This window comes from Pipra filicauda, unplaced genomic scaffold (genome assembly GCF_003945595.2).
Source record: "Pipra filicauda isolate LSUMZ 115617 unplaced genomic scaffold, ASM394559v2 scaffold82_size2718185_pilon, whole genome shotgun sequence".
NCBI lineage: Eukaryota > Metazoa > Chordata > Aves > Passeriformes > Pipridae > Pipra > Pipra filicauda.
The window spans coordinates 2,463,218-2,489,055 of NW_024105009.1; the positions used below are offsets into that span (position 1 = coordinate 2,463,218).

General features: G+C 41.5%; 1 protein-coding gene and 1 long non-coding RNA gene across 5 annotated transcripts; one reads left to right on the forward strand and one right to left on the reverse strand.

Moving 5' to 3' along the window:
- Positions 1-23,006, reverse strand: LOC113995566. 3 transcript variants are annotated; one of them, XR_003543460.2, is made up of 4 exons: positions 22,921-23,006; positions 21,799-21,890; positions 642-715; positions 1-296 (listed from the first exon to the last, which is right to left on the reverse strand). It is a non-coding gene; the product is annotated as an uncharacterized LOC113995566 (long non-coding RNA). The 3 variants fall into 3 exon arrangements; XR_005566936.1 differs by having other exon boundaries at positions 21,799-22,018; positions 22,921-22,989; XR_005566937.1 differs by lacking the exon at positions 22,921-23,006 and adding an exon at positions 22,614-22,649.
- On the forward strand, positions 10,746-24,887 carry SLC5A12 (solute carrier family 5 member 12). Of its 2 annotated transcripts, XM_027735742.2 has the most exons (15): positions 10,746-11,339; positions 13,344-13,409; positions 14,092-14,143; positions 15,422-15,489; positions 16,523-16,677; positions 17,794-17,934; positions 19,215-19,344; positions 19,680-19,768; positions 20,632-20,744; positions 21,813-21,880; positions 22,242-22,328; positions 22,951-23,129; positions 23,299-23,402; positions 23,638-23,759; positions 24,483-24,887. In XM_027735742.2, exons 1-15 carry the CDS (start codon positions 10,983-10,985, stop codon positions 24,624-24,626), a joined length of 1,875 nt encoding a protein of 624 aa, XP_027591543.1. In that variant the 5' UTR covers positions 10,746-10,982; the 3' UTR covers positions 24,627-24,887. The 2 variants fall into 2 exon arrangements, with proteins under 2 accessions (XP_027591543.1, XP_039246432.1); XM_039390498.1 differs by lacking the exons at positions 19,215-19,344; positions 19,680-19,768 and having other exon boundaries at positions 10,747-11,339.
- The last annotated feature ends 951 nt before the right edge of the window (positions 24,888-25,838 follow it).

Consider the following 25,838-nt stretch of genomic DNA (forward strand, 5'->3'; position numbering starts at 1 on the left):
TGAAGTACAAGAGTTGTACTTCACTTTACTGCTACTCATTTGTAAGTAAGATGCTTAATCACACTGCCTGTGTCTCCATCAGAACAATATAAAAGCAGTCTCACAAATTTCACTCATATCTCCAAGGGGAAAAAACTCATTCCAAACCACTTGTTTCCAAAACAGTGTTAGTCCAAGCCTTCTATACAGGTGTGTTCCAATTTCTATATTACCATTTCCAGATTACTTGTTTCTCCTCCAGTGGTGTCAGTTCTCAGACGGTGCTGTGTCATGGAGCTGTGCCTAGTCATCACACCCTAGGAAGAAAAATGATAAGGAATTATGCACATTGCAAAATGAATTCACAAACGTTTAAGGTACACAGCAGTATTTAGGAGGAACAGTCCTCTGATTGCCCCTTTAAATTACGAGATTAGATAGCATTCTAAGAACAAAGTGTCCTACAGTTATGAATCAAAGATTTACAGCCTGTAAAGAGTATGTAGGTCATAACTACAAATGCCTGTCAAAATGTATTTATGGAGCTGAAAAAAAGAGTAGAGATACAGCAACATAAATATTTTTGCATTGGGAGTGGGACCTGGACCCATCTGAAAGTGTTTCCCTGTGCAGCACCACTAGATTTAGGAACCTTTGGCTACCTGTTAAAAAGCTGATTAGCCATGCCTTTTCAGACAGCTCAAGTGCAGCATCTGGTCTGTTTTATTTTTCTTTCCTGTGGAAAAGGAAGATAAAAGAGTGAATTACTAATCCAGACTCATGCAGCCAGTTGGCAGGAGTTAGGCATGGGATCAGAAGTCCTGTTTCCAAGCCTTCACCCACAGACAAACTCCACTCAAAAAGTAAATCTAAAAAAGACTGCTGCCTCTCAGTTTTCCCTTCTCTCCTCTAAACTGAAAGCAATCGTTAATGTTCCACAGATGTTACAGGGCAAAACAACATCAAAAATAAAACAACAAAGATGTTAATTAAAAAAAATAAAAACAAGATAAAAAGCCCCAAACCAAAACAAGCAGACTTTAAAAACAAACAGGGAAAACCCCTCAGCAGTAGTAAACAGATTATCCAAAAATTCTGCAGGCTACTACCCTGCACTGGGTGCCATATGTACAAGAAGAAGATGAGTTGCAAAAAACAATTCCTGTCAATCCCAAGTTCAAAATTCTTTCACGGTGAAGTTTTCAGGTTCCCAACAGAAAGTGACTTACCCTGAATTTTTTGGTTTACCTGTCAGAGATTCAAAAGGAACATAAAATAGACGCGAAGTAATTGATCTCAAGTCTGCAGGAGACAGGTAAGATTTATTTCACTTCTAATTTTTCCTTCCACCAAGGCAACGGTGGGTAAAGATGCAACGGAGAGATGGTCTGTTTACATTTACGTAAGATAAAGAAGTTTTTCTTCTTAAGGGATGTGTTTAAAATGCTCCATGTGTCATGTGAGGAAAAAAACCCTCATCTCTTTTGAACTATCTCTCTGCATTAAAACTTCAGCTTTTCCCCCACAGGCCTTCATATATAGCAAACATGTAGGTTTAGAATTTATTGCTGAACCTAAGTATATTTCCAATGTCGCATTCTACTATCGTAATATTTTTCCTTTCCATGCTTCATTTTAGGGGTCAGCTTTCCAAAACTGTTCAACATGTGTGCTCAGAGTCAAGATTCCAGATGAGCAAAAGATTGAATAAAAACATCCAACTCCCTGCAGCTTAAACTGAGAACCACCCCAAAGTATTTTCATATACACGACAAAAAGCAAAATCCCAAGCAAAACCAACACGAACAATGGAAAAAGTAACATACACCAAACCTCCATGGCCCCTCTACTTCACAAACATACATATCTACTTCTTATACATAGATATGTGCACACATGTGCACACACAAAGCCACAAAATGAATGGGCATGCAGGTCGCCATGAGGCAATCACATTTTATATAGCAGGATACAGACACAATCACACAAAACCTGATACTTCACAGAATCACAGAATCATTAAGGTTGAAAAAGATCATCAAGTCCAACCGTTAACCCAGCACTGCCAAGTCCATCACTAAACTATGTCCCCAGCTGCCACATCCAGATGCTTTTTGAAGGTACCAAGGATGGTGATTCCATCACTTCCCTGGGCAGCCTGTTACAGTGCCTTACTACCCTTTCAGCGAAGAAATTTGGGGTATTTGTCATCACTTAACAAACTTCCTGCAAATAAACAATAGACCAAAACTTCTGTAATCTAAGCTGCCACTTAGGCATCGACACAATTTATCTCCTTTTTCTATCACCTGCAAGAGAAAAGCTTCAGCAGGCAGCAAGCAGGAAAGCTAACAGCAAGGTGGAAGTTTAAATTTTGCTGTAACTGGCTTTAATTTAAATTAGGATATTTCACATACTATGTGATCCCAGCCCAAACCCTCACTGGAGGGATTTGGAGCTCCCAAGGCAAACCCCTGCTGAGCCCATGTGTCAGTGCCTGCTGGTTGTGTGAGAGGCAGCTGATGGTGGGCAAGTCGCAGTGCCCTGCAAATGCTTCTTCTGGGCGTAGGGAAGACATTTGCTTTTGAGCAGAAAGCAGTTGTTTACATACTCCTAAAGGAAATAAAAAGGGCTGTTGATGTGTGCCTCCAGCTGATGTTTTGTATTCCTCAATATGATTCCTGATAGTTGGTGTGACCCCCAGATATTCCTTTGGCTTATCATGCCAAAATGAGAAGGTACTGCTGAGGGCTGGAGTCCTTGTGGTATCTGCTCAGAGGTCCTCTCTTGAATCTGTGTCCAAAATGTAATCTGCTTCCCCTACCTGTCCCCAGGCAAGCAGGGCACAAGTTTCCTTCAGTAATGCTGAAGTTACACCCCTGCTTTCCCAAAGCAAGTAAGACAAAAGTGTCCCTGCTATCCTGGAGTCAACAGCACGTGAAAAGCTGATCAATTTATCAAACAGAACCAACAGATATGGGAGTGAGAGTTCACATAAGCAAATTCCGGAGAATTTTTTACAGCCATTCCCACTGCTATGACATCCCTTGTCCTGATTTCTAAGCAATTACTGTGGCAGCATGTCATATGTCCAGCTTCACACAAGGTGAAGAGGGCAGGCTCAGCTCTCATGAAACAGGCTGATGTGGCATTGCACGTGAACCCCTCACCACCCATTGTCTAGTGGCAAAGGCTGTTTTCCATTCAGCCAAATATACTTTCTCCAATTCCTAATATTCACTTTATGTAATAATATTTCTTTGGTCCCCTTCACTTGCCCTTGTTAAGCTTTATACAGTTGGTGGCTGCCCAGATCTCTAATTTGTCGAGGTTTCTCTCTACGGGGCCTCTCTGCTTTCTGCAGCCTTAAAGGCAGCCCAAGGAAAGGTCCAAACTAAAGCTCATATACCTAAATTTAAATTAATGATGAGATTTTAGCAAAGCATCAAGAACTTAAGTCCCTCAGATGCATGACAGATGAAAACGTCTGTCAGGGCAAAGACCTATGGAAAAGCCATGGCTCAACCCCTTTCCTCCTCACCTCGTGCCCCCTGGAACACATTAGAGGCAAGATTAGAGAAGGCCAGCTCTTCCATCTGATTCTTTCAAGTAAAAGGTATTGTGCAGTTGCTGGCAAAATCCTATTTATTTATTTATTTTGATGGATTACTTTAACTATGACTAGCTCTTCATCTTTGCTCATTTTAATCTATTTTAAGCTTGGGGGAAAAAAGAGCAGATAATATTTGGAGGAATGCAATGATAACTGGCAATATCTGAGTCGTTAAACAGTTCAAGAGAAGCTATTCTCTTCGCAGAAAAATGCACAAAAATTTTTGCAGTGTGGTAATATCGCACTCTAATCTATATCAAGATAAGGATGTGGGTACAAAAGGAGAGTGAAATTATATAGGCAGAACAGGATGAAGAGATCCCTTTTGAAGGACATTAAGAATGAAAAGCGAAAGTGATAAAATAAATAAGTCAATAAAAAAAGAATAGTTAAAGATGATTGATCTGCAAATCATACTAAAAATGTCTTTTTTGTTTTGGATTTTCTGTGATGTGGAAAAATGTAGTTTTTATACCACAGCTTCATGGGAGTGCATGAACCATATAATCTGGGGGAAGACGTCAGGCCTGTTTAGTGCTAAACAGCTTCATTCGTCAGGGAGCACCTGAATATCCCCTTTACTAGTGCTGGGTAATACACAGGTGAGTGAAGGGTTGTGATCCTCAGCTTTATTGTAACTCAGGATGCTAATTGAAGCTGCCCACAGCCTGCACAGGCTTCTGTATGCACCCTTAACAATCCTGCTAAATACACATCATCCCTCTGTTCTTAATATTGCTGCCAGACTGCTTCCAAATGCTTCTTTTGCAGGGTTGAGGCAGTATTTCTACTACTTATTAACAATTGAAGACTAAATCAGATGACTTGTTTTCTGGAGCTTTTAACAGCACAGAAATAGTGAAGCACACATTGCTTTTTCATCCTCTTAAAGTACACTCCATTTCTTTATCCTTAAATCACCTGCAGTGAGATCTCAACTCCCTATTTCCTTCCAGGTGCTACATACTCCCCAAAGTGCTTTTTGATGTACATATAAAGTGCCTTACTTTTGCTGTTCCTTATTCTCACTTTAAAACAAAGTGGAATGTAATGCTGCTGTTTTGTTCAGTCCTTGACTGCTGTCTGCTGAGACACACTGGGATCAGGATGGCTCATCCTTTTGCCAGTCCACAAGTTTTACAACCTCTTAACTTGTTCAGCAAACAAAAAGAAAAACCCAATTTAACAGCTTTGGTCTGCAAAGCTGTAAGCCAAACAGAAATAAGACCTGTTTTCAGAGAAATTAGTTATGTTTTCTCAGACTATTAGCACTCTGCTCTTCCCTGCAAGGATCTGAAATAGCCAATGTGGTATGAATTTCCCCAGCACAGCCCAGTCCTGCCTTCCTTTCAGTCTCCTTCCCTTCTCTCTGTCGTGCTCACCCTCTTGCATGCTCCCTCTCTCTCCCACAGAGTCTTACGTTGTCAAAAGCAGCTAAAAAAGTAGGACATCTGATTCTGGAAGCTTCCTCTGAAACCCAAGAACTTGCATCAGTGGACGGACATCAGAGCAGAGCAAGTATGAGACCCACCACAGCTAAAATTATCCTGATGTGATAACCAGGGAGTGCTCCAAAACAGGGTGGGACATTCTCCAGTCCCACCTTTCAAGAAGTGTTTGCCACAGTGTCTAAGTGGAAAATAGAGACGTTCCAAAGGACAGCCTTAACTCCTTGGTGTCCAAACCAAGAGCACAGCAGCCTTTCCAACTTGCTCCGTTTTGCAAGCAGGTCTGCAGCAGCTGTTTCACACCTCCACCCCACTCCAGTCTGCTACAGGAGCTATTGCATGGGCTATGCAACTTGAGGTCTGACTGCAATAAAAAACGATTTATTTTGACTGATATTTGGATTAAAACATCTTTCATACCTGTGCCATTCCTGGAAAATGAATCGTTATCCCGGATAGACAAGCAGCTGACTCCTCTCTTATATGCTGCTTTTCCCTCTATAATAAAATTCCAGGGAGCTGAAGGACCAGAGCCAGCCAGGTGCCTAGCATGAACCTGTGGAGGGGCCCGTGGGAGAGGCAGCTGGGAAGCTGTGAGGATGGCTTGGAGCCTTGGAAAACTGAAGCTGCACAGCAGAGAGGGGCCCTCATTCCCTGCACTATCGTTTTGGAGGGGTAAATGATAACTGACATTATTTTAAGATGCTTCTTTTTCTTGATAATATGACTATCCAAAATCCAGTGTATCAGATTAACAGTGTTTCTCCTCACAAAGTTCCCCAGCTCGCCCTCTTTGTAGAAAAAAATCCAATTCTCAGTGCAAACCATGCATTTTTCTCCTGAAAAATATTCACGAAGTGAGCAAATGGGTTGGCAAGTGACTCCACTAAGTTTGCATCCTACAATGCAAAACAGAGGGAAGTAGAAGTGCAGGATGAGTCCTGACCACTGGCCACAGTCCCCGCTGGGTGTCCTGACGTGACCTGGTGCCACCAGGGAAGAGCAATCCCATGGGGAGGACTCTGTGTCCCCAGAGAATGATCTATTTTGAAACTCTAAGCAGTACCTCCAGTTGACCATACTACTGGACTATAATGATCTTTTTATAGTCAAATGAGCACGTAGTTCTGAGGAAACAGTAATCATTAAAGAGGAGCCTCTTGAGAATGGCCAAAGTCCACTGTCAAGGGAAGATAATAACCCCTAAGTGTAACAGGACTTCTGGATGACACACTATTGATTTTACAGAGCATTTTTTGCTCCAGAAATTAACTTTTTCTCCATAAACTAGTTACCATTTCTTTTTCAGCCGTCCAGTTAAATGTGATGTTAATCCTCCAGTGCCTATTTCTATGATTTTTTCACAGCTTAATTTTGAAAAATATTGAAAAGGAATAAGAAAATAATTCAGTCATGCATCAGGGTACAGTAAACCCCTTGTCTTTTATATAGCAAAATAAACCATTCACAGACTTGATTCTAGTATCTGCATTATTAGGAGGAAAAAATAGTATTCTTCAGTACTGCACAGGTATTTACCCAATAGCTGCACTTTAAATGCTTTTTACAGAATCACGGAATATGTTGAGCTGGAAGGGACCCACAAGGATCATTGAGTCCAACCCTTAGCCCTGCACAGGACCACCCCAAAGAGTCACACCCTGTGCCTGAAAGTATTGACCAAACACTTCTTGAACTCTGTCAGGCTTGGTGCTGTGCCCACTGCCCTGGGGAACCTGTCCAGTGCCCAACCACCCTCTGGGGGAAGAACCTTCTTCTGATATCCAACCTAAACCTCCCCTGACACAACTTCAGGCCATTCCCTTGGGTTCTGTCACTGGTCACCACAGAGATCAGTGCCTGCCCCTCCTCTGCCCCTCACAAGGAAGTTGTAACTGCAGTGAGGTCTCCCCTCAGTCTCCTCCAGGCTGAACACACCAAGTGCCCTCAGCTGCTCCTCACACAGCTTCCCCTCAAGGCCCTTCACCATCCTCATTGCCCTCCTTTGGATGCTCTCTAACAGCTTAATATCTTCCTTGTATTGCAGACACCAAAACTGCCACAATATTCAAGGTGAGGCCGCCCCAGGTCAGAGCAGAGCAGGACAATCCCCTCCCTCAACCGCCTGGTGATGCTTTGCCTGATGCCTCCCAGGACACGGTTGGCCCTCCTGGCTGCCAGGGCACTGATGATTCATGTTCAACTTGCCATCAATCAGGATCCTCAGGTCATTTTCACAGCACTGCTCTCCAGCATCTCATTCCCCAGTCTGTCCATACATCCAGGGTTGCCCCATCCCAGGTGCAGAATCCAGCACTTCCCCTTGTTGAACTTCACACAGTTGGTGATTGCCCAGCCCTCTCATTTGTCCAGGTCTCTCTGAGGGCCTCTCTGCCTGCCAGGGAGTCAACAGCTCCTCCCAGTTCTGTGTCATGTGCAAACTCGTTCAGTGTCCCTTCCAGTCCTGCATTCAAGTCATTTATGAGGATGTTGAGGAGCTCAGGGCCTGAGATGGAGCCCTGCAGAACCCCACTAGTGACAGGTCACCACTCTGATGTTGCCCCATATTCACTGTTACCCTCTGTGCTCGACCCGTGAGCCAATTGCTCACCCACCCCCTGATGTGTTTATCCAGCTGTGAGCTGGACATTTTGTCCAGAAGGATCCTGTGAGAGACGATATTGAAAGCTTCGCTGAAAGCTAAAAAGATTCCACCACCTGGCTTCCCTCGATCCACTAGGTGGGTTGCCTTGCCATAAAAGAAAATCAGGTTTGAGAAGCAGGAACTTTCCTCTCCTGAAGCCATGCTGGCTGTGACCAATGACTGTGTTGTCTTTCAGGTGTTTTTCAGTACTTCCCAGAATAATCTTCTCCATAACTTCACCAGGCACTGAAATGAGACTGACAGGCCTGCAGTTTCCAGGGTCCTTCTTCTTGCCCTTCTGGAAAATCAGGAGCTCTTTGAGGATTCTTGGATGAATCCCATCAGGCCCCATTGGTTTGTAGGGCGATATACTAAATAGAGGACCTTTCAAATCTAGGGGCTAGAAAAGATTTGCCTAGAGAAATATATGTAATAGTTATTTTTTATAATAATATTGAGAGGCTGTTTATGGATACTATGCAAAGTATGCACCCAAAGGAAAAAAGGGTGCACAATGTGCACCAGCTGTGGTGGTGAGAGGAGCAGACAGAGGAGGCTTCAGATTCCCTTTATTCCTCCTAGGGAACAAATATTCAAGGTGTGATACATGGAGCATCATTTTTTGGAGATTAGGATAAAGCAGGTGCATCTGGCAAGCTTTAGAAGGTAACCCTCAGGCTAATGTAATGCTGAATTGAGGTTTGACTTTTTCCTAGTCTCATACTGAAAGATGTAATGATATATAGTCATTCATTCAAGATATCTCTCCTCTCACACTTAAAGGGCTGTTCTTAATGTTCCCAAAAATCAAGGGCAAAAAGGTACAGCAGTTCATGGAAAAGAGCATTCCTTGCAGGTTTTCCTGCCTGACTGCAGGAAGCTGGCCTGCAGCCCATTAGAAACACCTTTACCTTTACTGTCTCATGCATTTATTTCAGATGCCAAAATTGGGCCTGAAATAGAACCTCAGATGCAAACAGCCTTGAGTGGAAAACTGAAACACTTAAATTGGAATTTGTTGTCAGATTCTTGGTTCACAGTCAGACGCTGAAAGAGGTATTGAAGCTTCAAAGAGTCAAGCTTCTTCTTTGGCTTACTCTGGCTAAAAATTTGTTTCACATGAGCTTGCACAAATAAAATATGAAACTATTCTTGTTAATTCAGGGAAATAAAAATATCAATTATTCCCAGATACAGAATATAATCCTGACAGAATAACAAGTGTTTACGTATTATTTTGAAATATTTCTTCTTTAGAAATTGTATTTCTATTTTATATTATTTTTATCTATGTGACATTTTGCCAAAACCGTTATTCTGAACAACCCCATGAAGTGATGCTGAAAATGTGTCAGAGGGTTATGGCATCATAAATAAAAAAATTTACATTTCTAACTTGATTTTCAGTTTGATATTCCATTAGTTTTTTTCTACTTTGTGCCAATTACTATCACTCAAAGAACCACACTTTTCTGCTAGAAAACCCATTCATAATAAAAAAACAAAACAAAAAAAAAAAATCACCACAGGCTTACATTTATGCCAGTAGGAATTTTTTACACTACCCTTATTTTCCTAGAATGGATGTTACAGGCATCTTCCATAGAGTCTGTTTGGTAACATGACTGGCAGACAAACCTTCTGAGCCAGATGAGTTTTTTTTTTTAATTTACTTTGTATTTTCATTTGTTATCCCAGGCCCCACAAACAGTTCTGGAATGTCTGGCAAGTGAAAGTTGCTGCTTTTCTGGGAGTGTAACACCTTAAGGCATTTGTTCTGTGCAGAAGAGAAATATTAACTAGCGATGGGTGTACCCTTGGACACAGTTGTATGAAAATTCTCAGAACACTACCTATACTGACTCACTCACACACTCCACAATAATGCAAAGTGATTCACTGGTGTCTCATCTGGTGCCTCCATGTAACAAACTGCAGGTTACAGCACATAAGACAGTGCTATGGCAACAGATGGAGCTTTAATCCATGACCCGGCTTTCACAGGGGGCTGGGTAGGACATCACAAATGTGCACTTCATATTCTTAACTTCTGGGGACTCAAAGTGTTTCAGCTATAGATGGAGCAGTGCCTTTTAAGAAGGACCTTTGCATGTTGGTTCAGGGTTTTTTGTTTGTTTGGCTTTCTTAGTTCACATTCAGCAGTAGAAAGAGGTCTTTCAACCTCCCCTTTTACACTCAGTCTCACCAAAATCAGCCACGAAAATTCCACAGCTACTCTCCTGTACATGTGGACAGAAGCCAATTCCAGCTGTGGGCTGTCCTGGAGTTTCTTTGGCTCTGCACTAAGCAATGAAGGTTGCTGTGCACGTACTCCCCTTTCTCCTGAGCAATGGATGGGAACAGTCGAGGCTTCAGGTCTGGACACACACTAATTTGCAAGGTACAACTGACACAGCAAAACCACCTGCATTTACTGGTGACTTAAGAAGGAGGAATGAGGATCCATCCCCAGCCAAGATAAGGCTGAAGAAAACGACTTCTGCTATTAAAAGCTCTCCCAGGGTACTTCATTTCTTTCTTGATTTTCTCCAAAACATGTCCTCTACCCTTCCTTCAGGGCTGCAACTACCACACACTACCTCTTTGTAAAAGTTAATCCTTCAGGATGACAAGTCATTTCCTGTTTCTTTGGAAAAGGTATTGTTACGGCATTGATGGAGATAAAATGAATACTTATTTAAAACAAAACAAAAACATACAAGGAAAACCTAATTAATTGAATTCAACAAATTATGCCAAAGACATAGTTAAGAGAAGTGTTACTGTTTAATCTGCTTTTCTTAGGTCCTCTTGTCCTATAAGTATGCCCAAGGTGCAGGCGGGCAGGTCTGTACACTGAGCTTTCCTTCATTTTGCTCTCCTTTATTTATTTCTCTATTGTCTCACTTTATTATTTAAAAACGCTGAGAGGTTAGACAAGAGTCAGATCAAGTCAATGTGTCAGGTTAATGTTTAACCCTAAATTTATACCTCATAGATAAAAAGGGATTGTACTACAGATTTCACAGCTAGAGTCCCTCGCTTCAGCCTGCCTGGCAGAAGCACTAGTAGCTGTAGAGTCAAAGTGCATTCAGCACCTTCCTAACTCATCCTTAGCTACGTTTTTTTCCCCCTCCTTAGAACTGAACTGGATTAAAAAACACCTTCTGGTTGTTTATTATTTGTCATCGATGAGCTACAGATAAGCTTCAGCTTGGCTGTCAACAGGGTTAATCTGTTCAGAGCACCAGCCATAGTAAACCAGAATCCTCCATCAGAGAACTGTACAACTGGTGCAATGCCAAACTTTGAAGCTCCGGAAGTCAAAAAATTTGTGGCTTGGGACTATGTTGTTTTTGCCGCACTGTTTTTGGTCAGCGCCAGCATTGGAGTCTTTTTTGCAGTTAAAGAGAGGAAAAAAAAAACTTCAAAGGAGTTTTTGGTGGGCGGTAAGCAGATGACATGTGGACCCATAGCTTTTTCTCTCACAACAAGCTTCATGTCAGCAGTAACAGTCCTGGGGACACCCTCCGAAGTTTATCGCTACGGGGCATCCTTTGTGCTGTTCTTTCTTTCGTACGCGCTTGTCATCATTTTTACTGCTGAACTTTTTCTACCTGTCTTTTACAGATCTGGCATAACAAGCACTTATGAGGTAAGTGAAAGCCCTAAAATCAAGGCACTGTTCTAGCATAAGTCAGTATCGTGCATGTATTTTTAGATAAAAGTCTCTGACAGAAAACTTTCTGCGGTGTTTTGCGGAACAATCGCATCGATATATCAATTATTTTTAGAAACTGGTTGCATTATCCAGACTAGTTGTTTATGTTGAGTAGTCAAAAGCACAAAATAAGGGTCAGAGATCCTGTTATGCACATATAGCACAGACAGGGTATGGGTTTACACACCAGTACCAAATTAAATTATGGTTGGAAAATATTTCAGTGTATCCAAATGCTTGTGATGTTACAAATATTCCCCCCTGGTTTAGAGAGCAAGTATTAAAGACAGAGTTTAAGAACAACATTCAACACTATCCAATTCAAACTTAGTCTAGATATGGCAATTTGATCCAATTTACTATAAAAGTGGACTATTGGATATCGAAAAATCTGAGATGGGAGGAAGAGAAAGAAGATGACAGGCCTGTTCCAGAAATAAAAAAGAAAGAAGAAAAAAAGACAGGGTTGGAAAACAAATTCTCTAGGAAACTAAATTAATGACTTATGAATTTTGTAAAGTTTTTGCCTGGCATTCTTTCTGGAAGACATTATTTTCTTCATAATGCAGTTCAGCAGCAGCCCTTATCACCTGCACACCCACAGGGGCAGCTACTGACCATTTGGGACAGCCTCTTACTTACTTTAATCAACTGCTGCAAATTTAGTTGCTCTTGTTTGTGGGCAGTTTCAGCTAAGCAAGAATTGGATGAAGAAAGTTGGGTTAGTTCACAAGGAGCTTCCTGAAAACAGAAAGGTTGCTCATGTTCTCTGAGCCCGAGCCCAAGGAAGGGCTTTGGTCAGGCAGATCTGCCTGGGTATTTGGAAATCTCTTCAGGTTGGAAAAGAGTAAAATTGACCATTGTGGCAAGTGGTTGCATTTTCTGGGTGATTTTCATCCAAGATCAGAGAATTAATTACTTTTGTCATCTGAAACACCAAAGATGTCGTTGTAGTAAGAGAGACCCTTCAAGTAGGCTGGAAAGATGATTTTGCTGGCTTCATGAATTAGTTTTAGAAACAGGTCAAGTTACATAAACTAATTATGTATTTGTATGGGAGACCATAGGGTTTATTATGCAAGAAAAACAAGACAAGCACAAACAAAATTAGTAAGAAAGAAGATGCTTTGGCAATAATACATAGTGCATAGCCTGGAGACTTGTAAAAGAGAGAAGACTTGCACAGTCCATGCCAGGTATCTGCTGGGGATATGGGACTATGGCCCAAGGAGAAACCCAGCCCAGGGCAGGCTGCATGGAGGCTGTCACAGGGGCAGAGAGATTTTACAGAGACTCCACAGAGAGATACCAGGTGGTGATTCAGGCTTAAAATCTGGGCTTTTGGGTCTAGACATCTGCTCACCTCTGTAGTTGTGTGGTAGTTGGGAACACCTCTCTACATCCACCTGGAAGTCCATGAGATCCCCTCTCTTGTCTTTTCACATTGGTGATGTGCAGATTTGGCTTTAGGCTGAGGCAGAGCAAGTGAGAAAGCCAGCTTAGCTCATGCACTAGGAAACTCCACCTTGCTGCTTCACCATCTGCTCCACCTCCACTTTTGCCAGTACTGGAGTCAAACAATGCTATTTCTGCTAGAGATGAGCTTAAGTTTCCTCGTTGTATAGTTGGAACACACTTTCATTTGAAGTTTAAATTTCCCTCCTTTGTAGCCCTTGGGCTCTTCCAGTTATTCCTGATACAAAGAAGGTACTGCAACCCAGCTAGAACTTCAAGTACATGGTACAGATGAGAAGACTTCTTAAATGCAATTATCCCTATGTGTAAGGACAGTCCTGCTCTCCTTATCACTCGTAACAGCAGTGCCAGCTGCCAGTGATTTTACTTGCATGGCGAGGTGTTACTTGGGGCAAACAGAAGAGTAGCACCTGTGTCACAGATGCTACATGTGCAATTTACTGAGATCACTCTTTTTCTTAGTATTTGGAGTTAAGATTTAACAAGATTGTCCGCCTTGCTGCAACGTTGATCTACATCCTGCAGACGGTAAGAAAACATTGACTCATTTTAATGCTAATTTCACTCAACATTGATTTTCACAGAGTAGTCTCAGAGGGCACATTTTTTAGAATGAGATGTTTTAATGACATTACTCTTTTTTTCTTAGTTTTTTTCACTTGGACTATGAATGCTAAAATGAAAGAATGGTTGTGTTGTGGAATACTGGGAGACATTTCTTTTTGCATGATTTCCATTTTATCAATTTCCAAACCTTCAGCAATAGATTTGAATGCTACTGAGCTTTATGTTTTGTTTCTCCATGAGTTCTGATAGAACTTACATGTGAAGGGCATTAAGTCAGTTACTTGAAAGGATTGAAGGCAAAAATTAAAATTTAATTTCTGAGATCCATGCGACTTATTTCTGTATCACTCTTCGTGTTTTCTGCAGATACTCTCTTTCTATTTGGTGACAATATTTTGTCATCTAGTCATCTTAGTAATAGGTGAAATAAGTAATACCAAGACAGGTAATTGTCCTTCCCTCAGAAAGGAATTAAACCAAAGATTTTTATTTTGTAAGGGCTGAAACAGAAAGACATATACAATACAGGCAGACCTAAAGAACATCCTAGATCCAGTGTTTTGCTCAGAGCCCCACCCTAAATAGAAGCCTTATCACTGAGCATTCAAATACATGACTTTTTAATGGACTTTTTCTCCTTCAGATCCTCTACACAGGAATAGTGGTCTATGCTCCATCACTGGCACTCAACCAAGGTGAGTTCCCATCCTGCACTACACTGCCACCCCAAATAACCACAGCACAAGGCAATCAGAGTAAATGAAGTGAGGAAAATTGATAAATAACACAAAACCCCAACTCTCCTCAAAAGTTCTGTAAGCAGGTTTTGCCTCCACCTCACATCTCTGCCTTTCTGACCCCCCAGACCCCTCTCACATTAGCAGGAGCCTCGCTGGTGCTGCTCTGCTGTCCTTTCCACTCAGTAACCACCCGAAGAGGTTTGCAGCAAACAGTTTCCCAACACCCTGACAAAGTTCACAGTACAAGCTGATGATCCAAGACCATATTCTGTACTTTGACTCCCCCCTTGGCTGTCTCCTGTGTTCCAATTTCCATGGGAGTAACTCCTTTCCACGTAGCCGGAGCTCAATGCTGTGCTGCTTTCTGTCTGCAGACTTATTCAAATAATGTTGGCAAGCTAGGCATACAGCACCCATCACCACAGGTGGGATCAGTGATTTTACTGCCATAGGGCACAAGGAATCATCATGACCCAAATCCTGATTTCACCCAAACTGACTGGGAAGAGATTGTGAGGCTGCTTTCATTGTTCATCATCTGAGTTGCAGCCGGTTCGTCCAATCCCTCCTCTCATACAGCACCAAACTTCCTTCCTCTGGTGTGCAAAGGAATTCCATGTGAGAGTTCAAATTCATTATTATGCCATACTAACTTTGCTAATAAGAGATCCTTTAAAAATATATTTGCTCTCATAAACTGTGCCTTGTGGGAGAGATTTCAAGATCAGCCAACCCAAAATTTGTGTGTCTTGTGTAAAGGAACTTTATGAGGCAAAAGGAACAAAAAAATTCGTTTTACTGAAGCACATTTTAGCATCAAACTGTTCCTAGTTGCAGGGAATGGAATTTACTTAGGGGTTGGGTGTTTTTGTCTTAGGATTCTTTGGGATTCTCTGAACAACTTGGTTTCTCAGAAAATGTTCTGGTCTAGGGAACAGAAGGGAAGCATTGCTTATAATGCTGTGTCCCATCAGAATGACACTTTTGCTTTATGCAAGTATTCTTCTTACATGTTACTTTTGCTTGAAAGTTAGTTAATTCCAGTTTGAAAGAGGACAACAATGCATAACAGTATCCAGAAGTTCTAAGAAACTTGAACAATCCAGCAAAGCTCCTAGTAGACACAAAAGATTAAAATTAATAATTACTCCTATCCTTCTAAAGCTAAAGGATTACAGCTCCACTGCTACTATTCAGATTTCTCTAATGATTTGGTTTTCTTTGGTTTTGCAGTCACTGGATTTGATCTCTGGGGCTCTGTAGCTGCAACAGGAATTGTCTGCACTTTCTATTGCACTCTGGTATGTAACAGGCCTTACTGAACAGCTGGAACACAAATGGTTAATTCAACCACCCTTTAAACATGACAGACTATGGCAGAAGGGTGTCTGCCACATACAGTCTGACTGAAGTTTAAAGTTGGAGAACACAGAGATAAGTTTCTTCTACACTATGTGGTATAAATAAGTCTATTTGGAGAAAAAAAAATCCTGTCTAATCCTCTGCTGTATGTTGCAAGGTTTAAACAAGACAGCTTGAGGCAGAGTCCAGATAAGGAGGCGATAACCTTCCCCTGTCATACTAAATCTTTTGATAAGACTTGATTCTTATCTTTTACAAACTATAGGCTGAAAAACTCCGTAATGAAAAATGTGCCTCTGGTGTTACCCCAGATCAAGAACAGAGCAATAAAACCTAGGAAGGACAACCAACAGGTCATGGAAAGCTTTGCTTCTGAGTGGAAGCAACATGAGACTCCAAATTCCAAAATAGATAAACATGGCAGTGAAGTAGCAGAGTCCTGGGGCTCAGGATACAACCTAGCTCCTGTTCTCATTACCACTAATGATTTTTTTCAATATTTCAGTCCACTCTTGTTGAAATCACTTATAATGTTGCTATAGTACATATTTGATCAAATGTGAAAGTAGCTATGGAAGAAAGCTGAATGGTAAACTTTCTGGGGCTATTTTCCTGTGTGAGGCTAACTGTGCACCAGCGGGCTCTGAGAACACACGGAGTGAGACAAGATGTATGAACAGGCCAGAACTCCCTAATTTTTGCCCTGTGATACGTTCTTCAGATGCATATAAAGAAGGCATAAAAAAAAAAAAGCATTTAACTGGAAGTCAGGTATTCTCATATAACTATTTAGGCTGTGGAATTTTCTGACCTGCAAAAATACAGCCTTCACAGGAGAATGCAAAGAGTCCTGATCTGCTGGGTGCTGTGCCTACAGCTCGTGAGCTGTTGAAATAAGGAGTCTTTCTACATTTTGCAGTACTCAAGCAACAGGAAAGAAGATTGGGGGCATACAGTTTCTCTTCGTTTTAGGGAGGATTAAAAGCTGTTGTCTGGACAGACGCATTTCAAATGATTGTCATGGTGGCTGGCTTTCTGACGGTTTTGATTCGAGGAACCAGTCTGAATGGTGGATCAACCCAAGTCTGGGAAGATGCCCATGAAGGATCACGACTAAACATATTCGAGTAAGAAACAAGTGGTGCAATACTTCCCCTTTTTGAATATTTAATGTTTAGAAACCCTACCCTCACTAAGCCAAAAACACGGTGTAACTCTTGGGGATGGTCCTGTGCAGGGCTAAGGGTTGGACTCAGTGATCCCTGTGGGTCCCTTGCAACTCAGCATATTCTGTGATTCTGTGAACCCTGGTGATTCAGAGACATCCATTCCTCATTTCTTCAGCTCTTGGCAATGCAGTTGGCCCTCAGGAGAGCTTAACTCTTTCAAGAAATCAAAGCTCTGCTGAACTGAAGGGGAACTCTGCCATTTTTTTTTTTTTTTTGTGTAGCTACAAATGAAGCCAAATTATTCCTTCCAACTGTATATATCTTTCATTTTCTTTCTTAAAATTAGCACTTTGTTTTACATGCACTCACCACAGCAGCTAGCAATGGTGCACTGGCATAGAAATCCGACCTTCTTTTGACTGTTTGGGGCATTGACTAAAAAGTTCATTAATCAAGGCAAGTCACTGACAGAATCCAGCAGCAAGGTCAAATGTTATCTGCTGTACCTACCAAGATAAGGAGAACTGCAAAGATGACAGATTTAAGACAGAAAGATATGCTTGTACCAGTTAGATTTACTGAGTAATGGAATTTCATTGTACAAAAGATAACACTGCAGCTGAAGCAATTTCTGTACGGGAATTTAAGTCATCATGATGTGTTATTAAGGGTTTGCTGGATTTTTTTAGAGTTTGCTAAGTGACCTTGCTCCTAGCAGAGGACAGTGTTCCAGGCAGGATGGCTTGTAGGTCTGTTGCTTCAATATGATGCAGATCTGATATTTGGGCATAAGCAGCCTCATAAATGTGATTGATTTAATTAATTGGTCCTCTGACTGAATCTGAATAATATTTGTTTATCCTGATGTGAAAAAAAATGTGTTCCAATATAAAAGTAATAAAACTTCCAAACCTAAACACATCAAATGTTGTCTGTGCTGGAGGACAGTATTGCCAATGCAGAATTTCTGATTCAGATGGCAGGACGTGCCAGATAATCGTGAAAAAAAATCACCTACCTCTCGCTAATAAATGTTTAAACAAGCAAACTAAATTGCTTCTTTCTTTCTTCTAGCTTCGATGCTGATCCTTTGAGACGACATACCATCTGGACAATAGTTATTGGGGGAACATTTACGTGGCTAGGGATCTACGGAGTCAATCAGTCCACGATACAGAGATGCATTTCTTGCAAATCGGAAAAGCACGCTAAACTGTAAGCTGCCTGTCATCAACCTATTCCTGCCATCAAGCATACTGATGTGGAATTACACTAAGTTTGTCAGCTATGCTAAGTAAAAATCGGGATCCCATTAGGTGGTAGCAAGCTAATTTTGCTCTGACAGTCTTACTACCCCTTGCTCTAATTGACTTAAGTAAATGCAGAAAGAAAAAGAGATAGCTATCTATCTGTTGCAGTTTATCAATTTGTGGTCAGCCAAATTAATCCCCAGAAGCAGAGCATGGCAAAGATGCCCACACAGAAATTGTGCTATCTACAGCTTAATTGTAAAAGTGTATTTATTGCAACTGTGTTAAAATTGTATTAAAAGTGGTTATTGATTTTGTGGGGCGCTACAGCACAAGGTATTATCTAAATAAAATAAAATCAATAATTTATTAAAATTCTACCGCATAAAAATAATCAGAATCAACTTCAGCAGTAGCATGTTTTACTAAACAACCAGATTTTTTTTCACACACCTAGCACTAATTGCTTGCACACATGTCTAAAGCATAAAGGTTCTTACTTTTTTCCTTCTTCAAACAGCCTTTTTGCTAGCTGCAAACATACTAATTTTTCTTGAGGTTGTGTGTGTCTATATGAATTTATCCTGCAGAAAATTCATTGTCTGAAAAACATTTGTAAGTCACACCAGTGAGAACATCACTAGTAAGAAGCTGGGAAAGTATTTTGGGTCCCAGGTCTGAACTGGCCTTAGCAAGAGACCTTGCATAAGGTGATGTTCAAACACAGTGTGGGCTCTGTAAAATCTGGCAGCTCTCAGGACCTGCAGGCCTGCTGAACAGCAGCCACACAACCTTCCCAGCAGGTGCTGTCACCCACACCCTTTCCATGGGATGGTGAAAAACAACTGAGACTGTTACTTCACATGGTGAAGCATGACAGAATCCATCCAAAAAAGTATTCTGTGTGCCTTAACGGGTGAACAGCAACAACAACTCCCAACAGGCAAAAATCTGCTCTTACAGGGGACAGGAGTGAGGACTCAGTGCTCAGTGCAGCCCATTCTGCATAGAGGATACTGGTCTCTTCCAGCTGTACAAAGTTACCTGGAAACATTATCCTTACCCTGTAGCATAATGACGCTGTAATTCTCCATGTTTTTTTAAACTCTTGCTTTGAATTATACAGCCAGCTTTGAATTAGATAACCAGCTGTAATTAAGGCATCTCCCTAAAAGGTTTGGAATAAATAACTTGCAACAGTTTTGTTGTTATTTTGCATTGAACAGTTTCTCGCCTTTGCTCTAGGGCACTTTACCTGAATTTATTGGGACTTTGGACAGTCCTAGCGTGTGCAGTATTTTGTGGATTGGTGATGTATTCTCATTACAAGAGTTGTGACCCTTGGACTGCTGATTTCATTTCAGCTCCTGATCAGGTACAGATGTCCATTACTATAATTAGGAGCTGCTTTGGGCCCAGATACAGCATATATCAGGACAGTTTAAATTTTGTGTAATGCTTTACGTCCTTTCAGCACTCAGGCCGGTTGCCAAATCAGGGCTACAATAATACCTATTCTGGTGCTTCTGCAGTGCTAATCCAAATGGGCATTTTTACCAAAAGACATCCCCTTTGCTCAAAATCTGACACCACGTTCTTTGAGATAATGCCAGAATTTAGCAACATGCCCAGAAACAGCTACTTTTCTTCCATTACCCAGGAAAACCTTAATTAATTTCTTGTGTTGCTCTCATGCTCCTTCTACCCCAGCTCATGCCCTACTTTGTCATGGACATTTTTTCTTCGATGCCAGGAGTCCCGGGACTGTTTGTTGCCTGTGCATTCAGTGGAACACTGAGGTCTGTGAATTTGAAATGACATTTTAGCTGTGTAGGATGATTTCTAAGAAGAATGAGGTTAAAACATGAAACTCTAACAAAAAGCCCAGCTGTTTTTCTTAGAACATTCCAGGAAGCAGCACTAGTGCTTTACTGAATTACATTACATCCCTGGGGGCATTTGAAAAGGGAGGTATTTAAAAGACATGTAGACATTTGGGAAATGGTTTGTGGTAGACTTGGCAGTGCTGGGTTAATGGTTGGACTCCATGATCTTAGAGATCTTTTCCAACCTAAAAGATTCTGTGATTACATTTATGACACAGCCTAGCTCCACTTCACCAGTATCTTTATATCCCAAATAGATTTTAGAATAATGTTATCAATGCAGACAAAATAAAACTGAGCTGCTCATGGTGAAATTGTCTTTACCTAAGCTAACTGCCACAATATCACAGTCAGGATATAAATCTTCTCAGCAAGTCTATCTGTGACTGTATTCACCAAATATGGGTTCATTCCCCTAGCTTAAAGCCAGGTCATTCATGAAGGACCAGGGTAGCACTAGTGGTAACTGCACATATTTCAGTTCATAAGAGAGTAAAGTTTTAATTCTGGAACATCCATACTTTGAAGGTCTTTACAGATTTGTAAGTAGGATGAGTTTCTGTCTTGTTCCATGCCAGCATGAAGCAGAGCCCTCCACAATTGCAGAGGTAAAAGAAACCTCCCCAGCTACAGCAGCACACATGAAAAACACCACAAAACATACAGTTCTTGAGGAGCATTAGTGCTGAACAAGAGGAAGCATTTCTTTATATATACAATTGGATTTCAGATTACACTGCTTTCTCTTTACTTACCATCCTTCTCCCTTTCTACAGCACTGTAGCAGCCAGCATCAATGCTTTAGCAACTGTTACCTTTGAAGACTTGGTCAAGAAAGGTTTCCCAAACCTCTCTGAGAAGATGAGCACGTGGATCAGCAAAGGCTTATGTAGGTACCCTAGAGGGGTTCCATTTTTCAGCAGCAAAGGGCACTGTATAAAGACATTCCCTCAGAAACACTTGTGCTTTGGTAACCTCCACAGGAATGCAACCCTTTAGAAACTCCCAAGGTGAATGTCAGCCTGATTCTTCAACAACATGAAGTACCAGCACTGTATGGTACTGGAACAAACATAGACTAGCATCAACAGCTACTCAAAATCCTTGGAAAAGTTTGGTCTACTGAAAATTTTGGAAAACACTCTTTATGACACAGAAAGAATATCAATGTAGTTATTACCACATTAATCTATAGTAGTATTGCATATTCTTTTAGAGCAGTACAATAAGTAATTTCTATTCAAGCTTAGAGTTATTGTATAAGCAGGTTATTCAGCTGTTCAGAGAAAAAAATACGTACAAAAAATTTAAAAACCCCAGATCACCAACATAGCAAGCATCCAAAGTGACTTGAATTTTTAGGTTTCTTTTTAGAATTATTGCATTCATATCATAACCCTTTTATGAATACCATAATATCATAAGCATTTTATTAATGTTCATAAACATCGCGGAAGGGCCAAGCCAATATCTTTTGTATCTCTGTAACTGTTTCTAGCCTTCTCCATTTCTGTTTTTCCACTTACTACTTAGTTTTTTTCACTCTGTACCTAGAATTTTTACCAAGGTGTGCTAGACCATTTTAGTTGGCTTTACTTGAGAGTTCTGCCTACCACAAAGTTAAAATTGGTGCCAAAGGAAGAAAACCATCATTTCTCAACTCATTACTAGATTATTTTAAAAGTGATATTTAAAGGCAATAGAAATATTTCTACATGAGGCATAACTCCTAAATTAATTTCATTGCCATTGCTCTGTTCTGTAAGAAAAATCAATCAGCCAAAAACCCAACAAGACTTCACACAAGACACTGCTGGGTGCTTAATGGTCCACTCTAAACATCAAACCCAAAGTGCAAATTCCCCCAGTGCTGCCTGGTCACCTCAGACACTACTGAATTAGAAACTGTCCCCACTACTGTCCAGCACTGAGAACCTCATTACCTGATCTTTTCCAGGTGTTTTATACGGCGTCCTGTGCACTTCCATGGCTGCAGCAGCGTCGCTGATGGGAGGAGTCGTGCAGGTATTTCTTGCTTCAGAAATGCAGTGAACAGAACAGGAGAGAACAGAAGTGCAGTGAACTGAACAAATAATGCTGCCAGCTCTGAGGGCTGCTACATTACCTAAACCGTTTCAGTGGACCCTCTGATAAGAGGAATAACTAGGAAAAAAAAGAAAAAGATCATAAATCCCCTAACTCCTTCGTAATTTTGTCACTGCTAGGAAACGCTACTGAGTGTGATTCTCTTTAACTGTGCCTTGAAATCACTGCTTATCCCTTCTCCCTCACCATTTTCCCACTCAAAATTACAGACAGAAATCAGAACTGTGCATGCTCCGCTCAGCTGCTGCCCTCAACTCCCCTCTCTTCTCTGCACCCACAGGCTTCCCTCTCCATCCACGGGATGTGTGGGGGGCCCATGCTGGGATTATTTACACTGGGAATTGTGTTTCCTTGTGCTAACTGGAAGGTAAGGTTAAAAAAAATCCTGATCCAAAAGAAAATCTCTTGGTGTTGTTTGCCTAAAACTCCATCTTGAAAATTGTTTGGGTTTTTAATCTGGGCTGCTCTTCAGATTTAGAGCCTGAGGATCTAAGATCTGTTTAGTTGTGCCTTTTCCCTGTCTGAATTTATCTTTTTCAATTTAAGTCTACCCAGCTGTGGAATGATTGGTGATTAGATCCAAATGAGGGCTTTTTTTTAATTATTTTTGGTTTTAAGTTTCACTAAGAAGAAAAAAATATTCAGCACTCACCTCAGCCTTGGGACACAAAGAATTGTGTCAGTTGCTCTGCCTTTGCTATCTCACTCAAAACACAACATGAACTCATTCCATATTGCCCCATCAGCACTCCCATCACGGTTACCAGAAGTAAAACTAAAATCTGTATCACAGCTCTGATCACAGTTTTGCTTCAACTTTTATACCTAGAGGGCATTAAACCTCCACATTTTGTTCCTCGGTCAAGAGAACAGGATTTATTTACACTGACATAGATTAAAGCACCATCACCTACTCCTGCCTAACTCATGTTCACAGAAAAGCACTTTTGGCGAATCACCTTTAACAGCATCTTTCTACACTTGCCAAGGGTGCTCTTGGAGGCCTCTTAGCTGGGATCACCTTGGCTTTTTGGGCTGGTACTGGCTCTTTCATTTACCCTGCACCACCAACGAAGTCCATCCCTCTGCAACTGTCGACCCTCAACTGCACGCTGGCGAACGGCACCGCGTCGCTGACGACAGCAGCTCCCACGGCAGCTCCAGAGAGGTATTGCTACCACCCGAGCCTGCATTTTGGCACAGAGTACAGCCCCAGCAGGGAGCAGGCTGGGAGCGCAGAGGAACTGCAGTATGAGCTGCATTTTGCTGGCACAGCCAGGAGACAACTTAAATACACTTGTTGCCCGTCACGAGCTGCTTTTGTCACCTCTTCACAGGCCTTTGCTGGCAGACACCTGGTACTCCCTGTCCTACCTGTACTTCAGTGCCATTGGCTGCCTGGGATGTGCCATCATAGGGTTGTTGATAAGCTACATAACAGGTGGGTGTTCTATATAAACATATAAATATATATATTTATATAAAACAAATATGCTTTTGCACAAGAATCTGACTCAGCTGTTAAAAAAGCTTTTAAAAATCCAGCCTGTGAGACACAGACCCGGGAGGAGAGGGCAGCAGGCTCTGATCCTGCTCCCCCACCTCACAGTCTGAGGCTCCCAAGGCTCATACCTAACTACAGACTCACGTATCATTATTTATTTATTTATTTTCAGGACCTACTAAAGGAGAAGATATCCCGCCAGTGTTAATTAAGCCAGTCTGCAACCTGCTTTTCTTTTGGTCCGAAAGGCTCAAAACTCTCCTCTGGTGTGGCGTGCAGCACGACAGCCTGGAGGTGAGTACCTGAACCAACCAGCTCAGCCCTGCCGTGGCCCGGGAGCAGCAGGAACACGTGCATGTACCTACACGAGGGCATGTGCTAAGCAGAGAACCAAGCAGCTCTCAGCAATCGCTTTTGAACTTACAAAAAGGGTGCTGCTTAGGCACTGCAGACTGGAAATGAGATCAGCCAAAGCCTGGTCAGTAATAAGTTACTTATTTTTCCTGTTTGCATCACACATGGGGACCCAGGTTCTCCAGAGACAAACAGCCCATGAAATGGGGTCTGACCTCCCTCTCCCTGCCCTCCCTGCTCCAGCAGCCAAGCGGGGACAAAACCGCACTTTAAACCATGGAGAGGAGTTCACCAAGCTGTCACCTCCTCCGAGCACAGAGGGGGAGACTTAAGCACTTATATGACTTCTTGTTGCTGCCAGCTCCACCTTCAGAGCCTCTGGGGCTTCTCCTCTCCAGAGCAGCACCAAAGAGTAGCAACCAGGCAGGGCTGCAACCACCAGCACCTGGGCTGCTCCTTCCCATCTTCACCTCCTCCTCCTCCACAGCAACAGCACTGGCTGTTCTTCAGGTGTCTCGAGTCTTTGTAGCTCATTAAAAAGGCATACAGAACGAATATCTTGTCTTCTTGCACTGTTCTAACAATTTTCCTTCAATCAAAGGGAAAAAAAGCAGTGAATACAGGCTTCAAACTACAGGGGTATTTTCTTTCTTTTTTTTTCAGATTGACTTTGAGAAAAAACTGCCTAAAGTTACTGCAGATAAAGCCTTCAAGAATAGTATCAACAAAGAAACCCATTGCCAGTTCTCTGGTTACAATCCCGAGGAAAAATCCTACACAAATACGAGCAGAGAATCTCGCCTCTAGAGGGCGAGGGACAGGGGACATTTAACCCAACTTTAGTTCTCCAGCTTCAGAAATTATGAACTTTTTTTATTGCATTTACTGGCTTGTAGGTGACCAAGAGGGAACAATTGCTCTCTAGAGCAATAAAGGCCAGATTTTTATTTATTAATTTCTTGGCAGACCTGGGAAATGATCGGATAATGGGATTTTGGAAGTGCTGCAGTTTTGGAAGAAACGTTTAATAAATCTGGTTGTGGGAGCTCCCTCCTTGAAGCAGCTGCACTACATCTATATCACATGCTCTGTTCAGTAACCTTCCATTGAGGGCAAATGTGCAAAGGTGAATTTGAGATAAAATAAGACTTTGGAGAAGTTTCTGAAGTCTCTCACTAAGGTGAGACTGTGAATTGCCCTCTGAGGGAGGGAGAGGAGGGAGGTCAGGTTAATCCTATTCCCAGGTATCACAGAAAGCCTCCTCACACATCATTTACATCTCATGGCCACACACACGATTGACTAGGTTGTATTAAGAAAGCCTAACTATCATGCATAAGGGCATAAAATAATTCCTGAGTAGAAGTGTTTCCAAACACCAATATGAAGCTATATAGTCAGATGGAGGAGGATAAAACCCTCTCTACTGGTAGCTGGAGGATATCTGACGACCTATAACTGTGAAGATAACAAAGTCTCCTCTGAATATTTAAGGCACTTGCTCAGTGCAGTATTATTATGTTCTTCATGCATTTCACAAGTTTAGCAACATTGGTTTCACTACAGACTTAGTATATTTTCAAGTTGTTTGCCACAAAAGAGAATCTTAATTCTTCCATTTAATGTCAAAAACCGTGATTTATGTTGGCTAGAATTTCATTCTCTCCAAATGCTGTTGAAGAAATATCATGAAAAATTTTTCTTCATATTTACAAATTAGTTTTGTTTCGGCTAAAGCTGCTCATTAAGCCCAAGTGTTTTCTGTATTTGTAATGGAGCCAGGCACAGGGTTTAATAAGTCCAACATGGGCACTTACAAATGATGGCTAGAATTGTTAATCAGTAGTTCATTATTCAGTCTTTTAGCAAGATTTAAGAATAAGTCCTAGCAAGACTGGAATTCAGAGAAATTACCATTCTGATCAAGTATTCATGTCAGTATTTTTTACAGTTATCTTCTCATTTCCTTTATATCCTGAGCCACTGACCCTTCCAGGGAAGAGCTAGCCTGTCCACTTT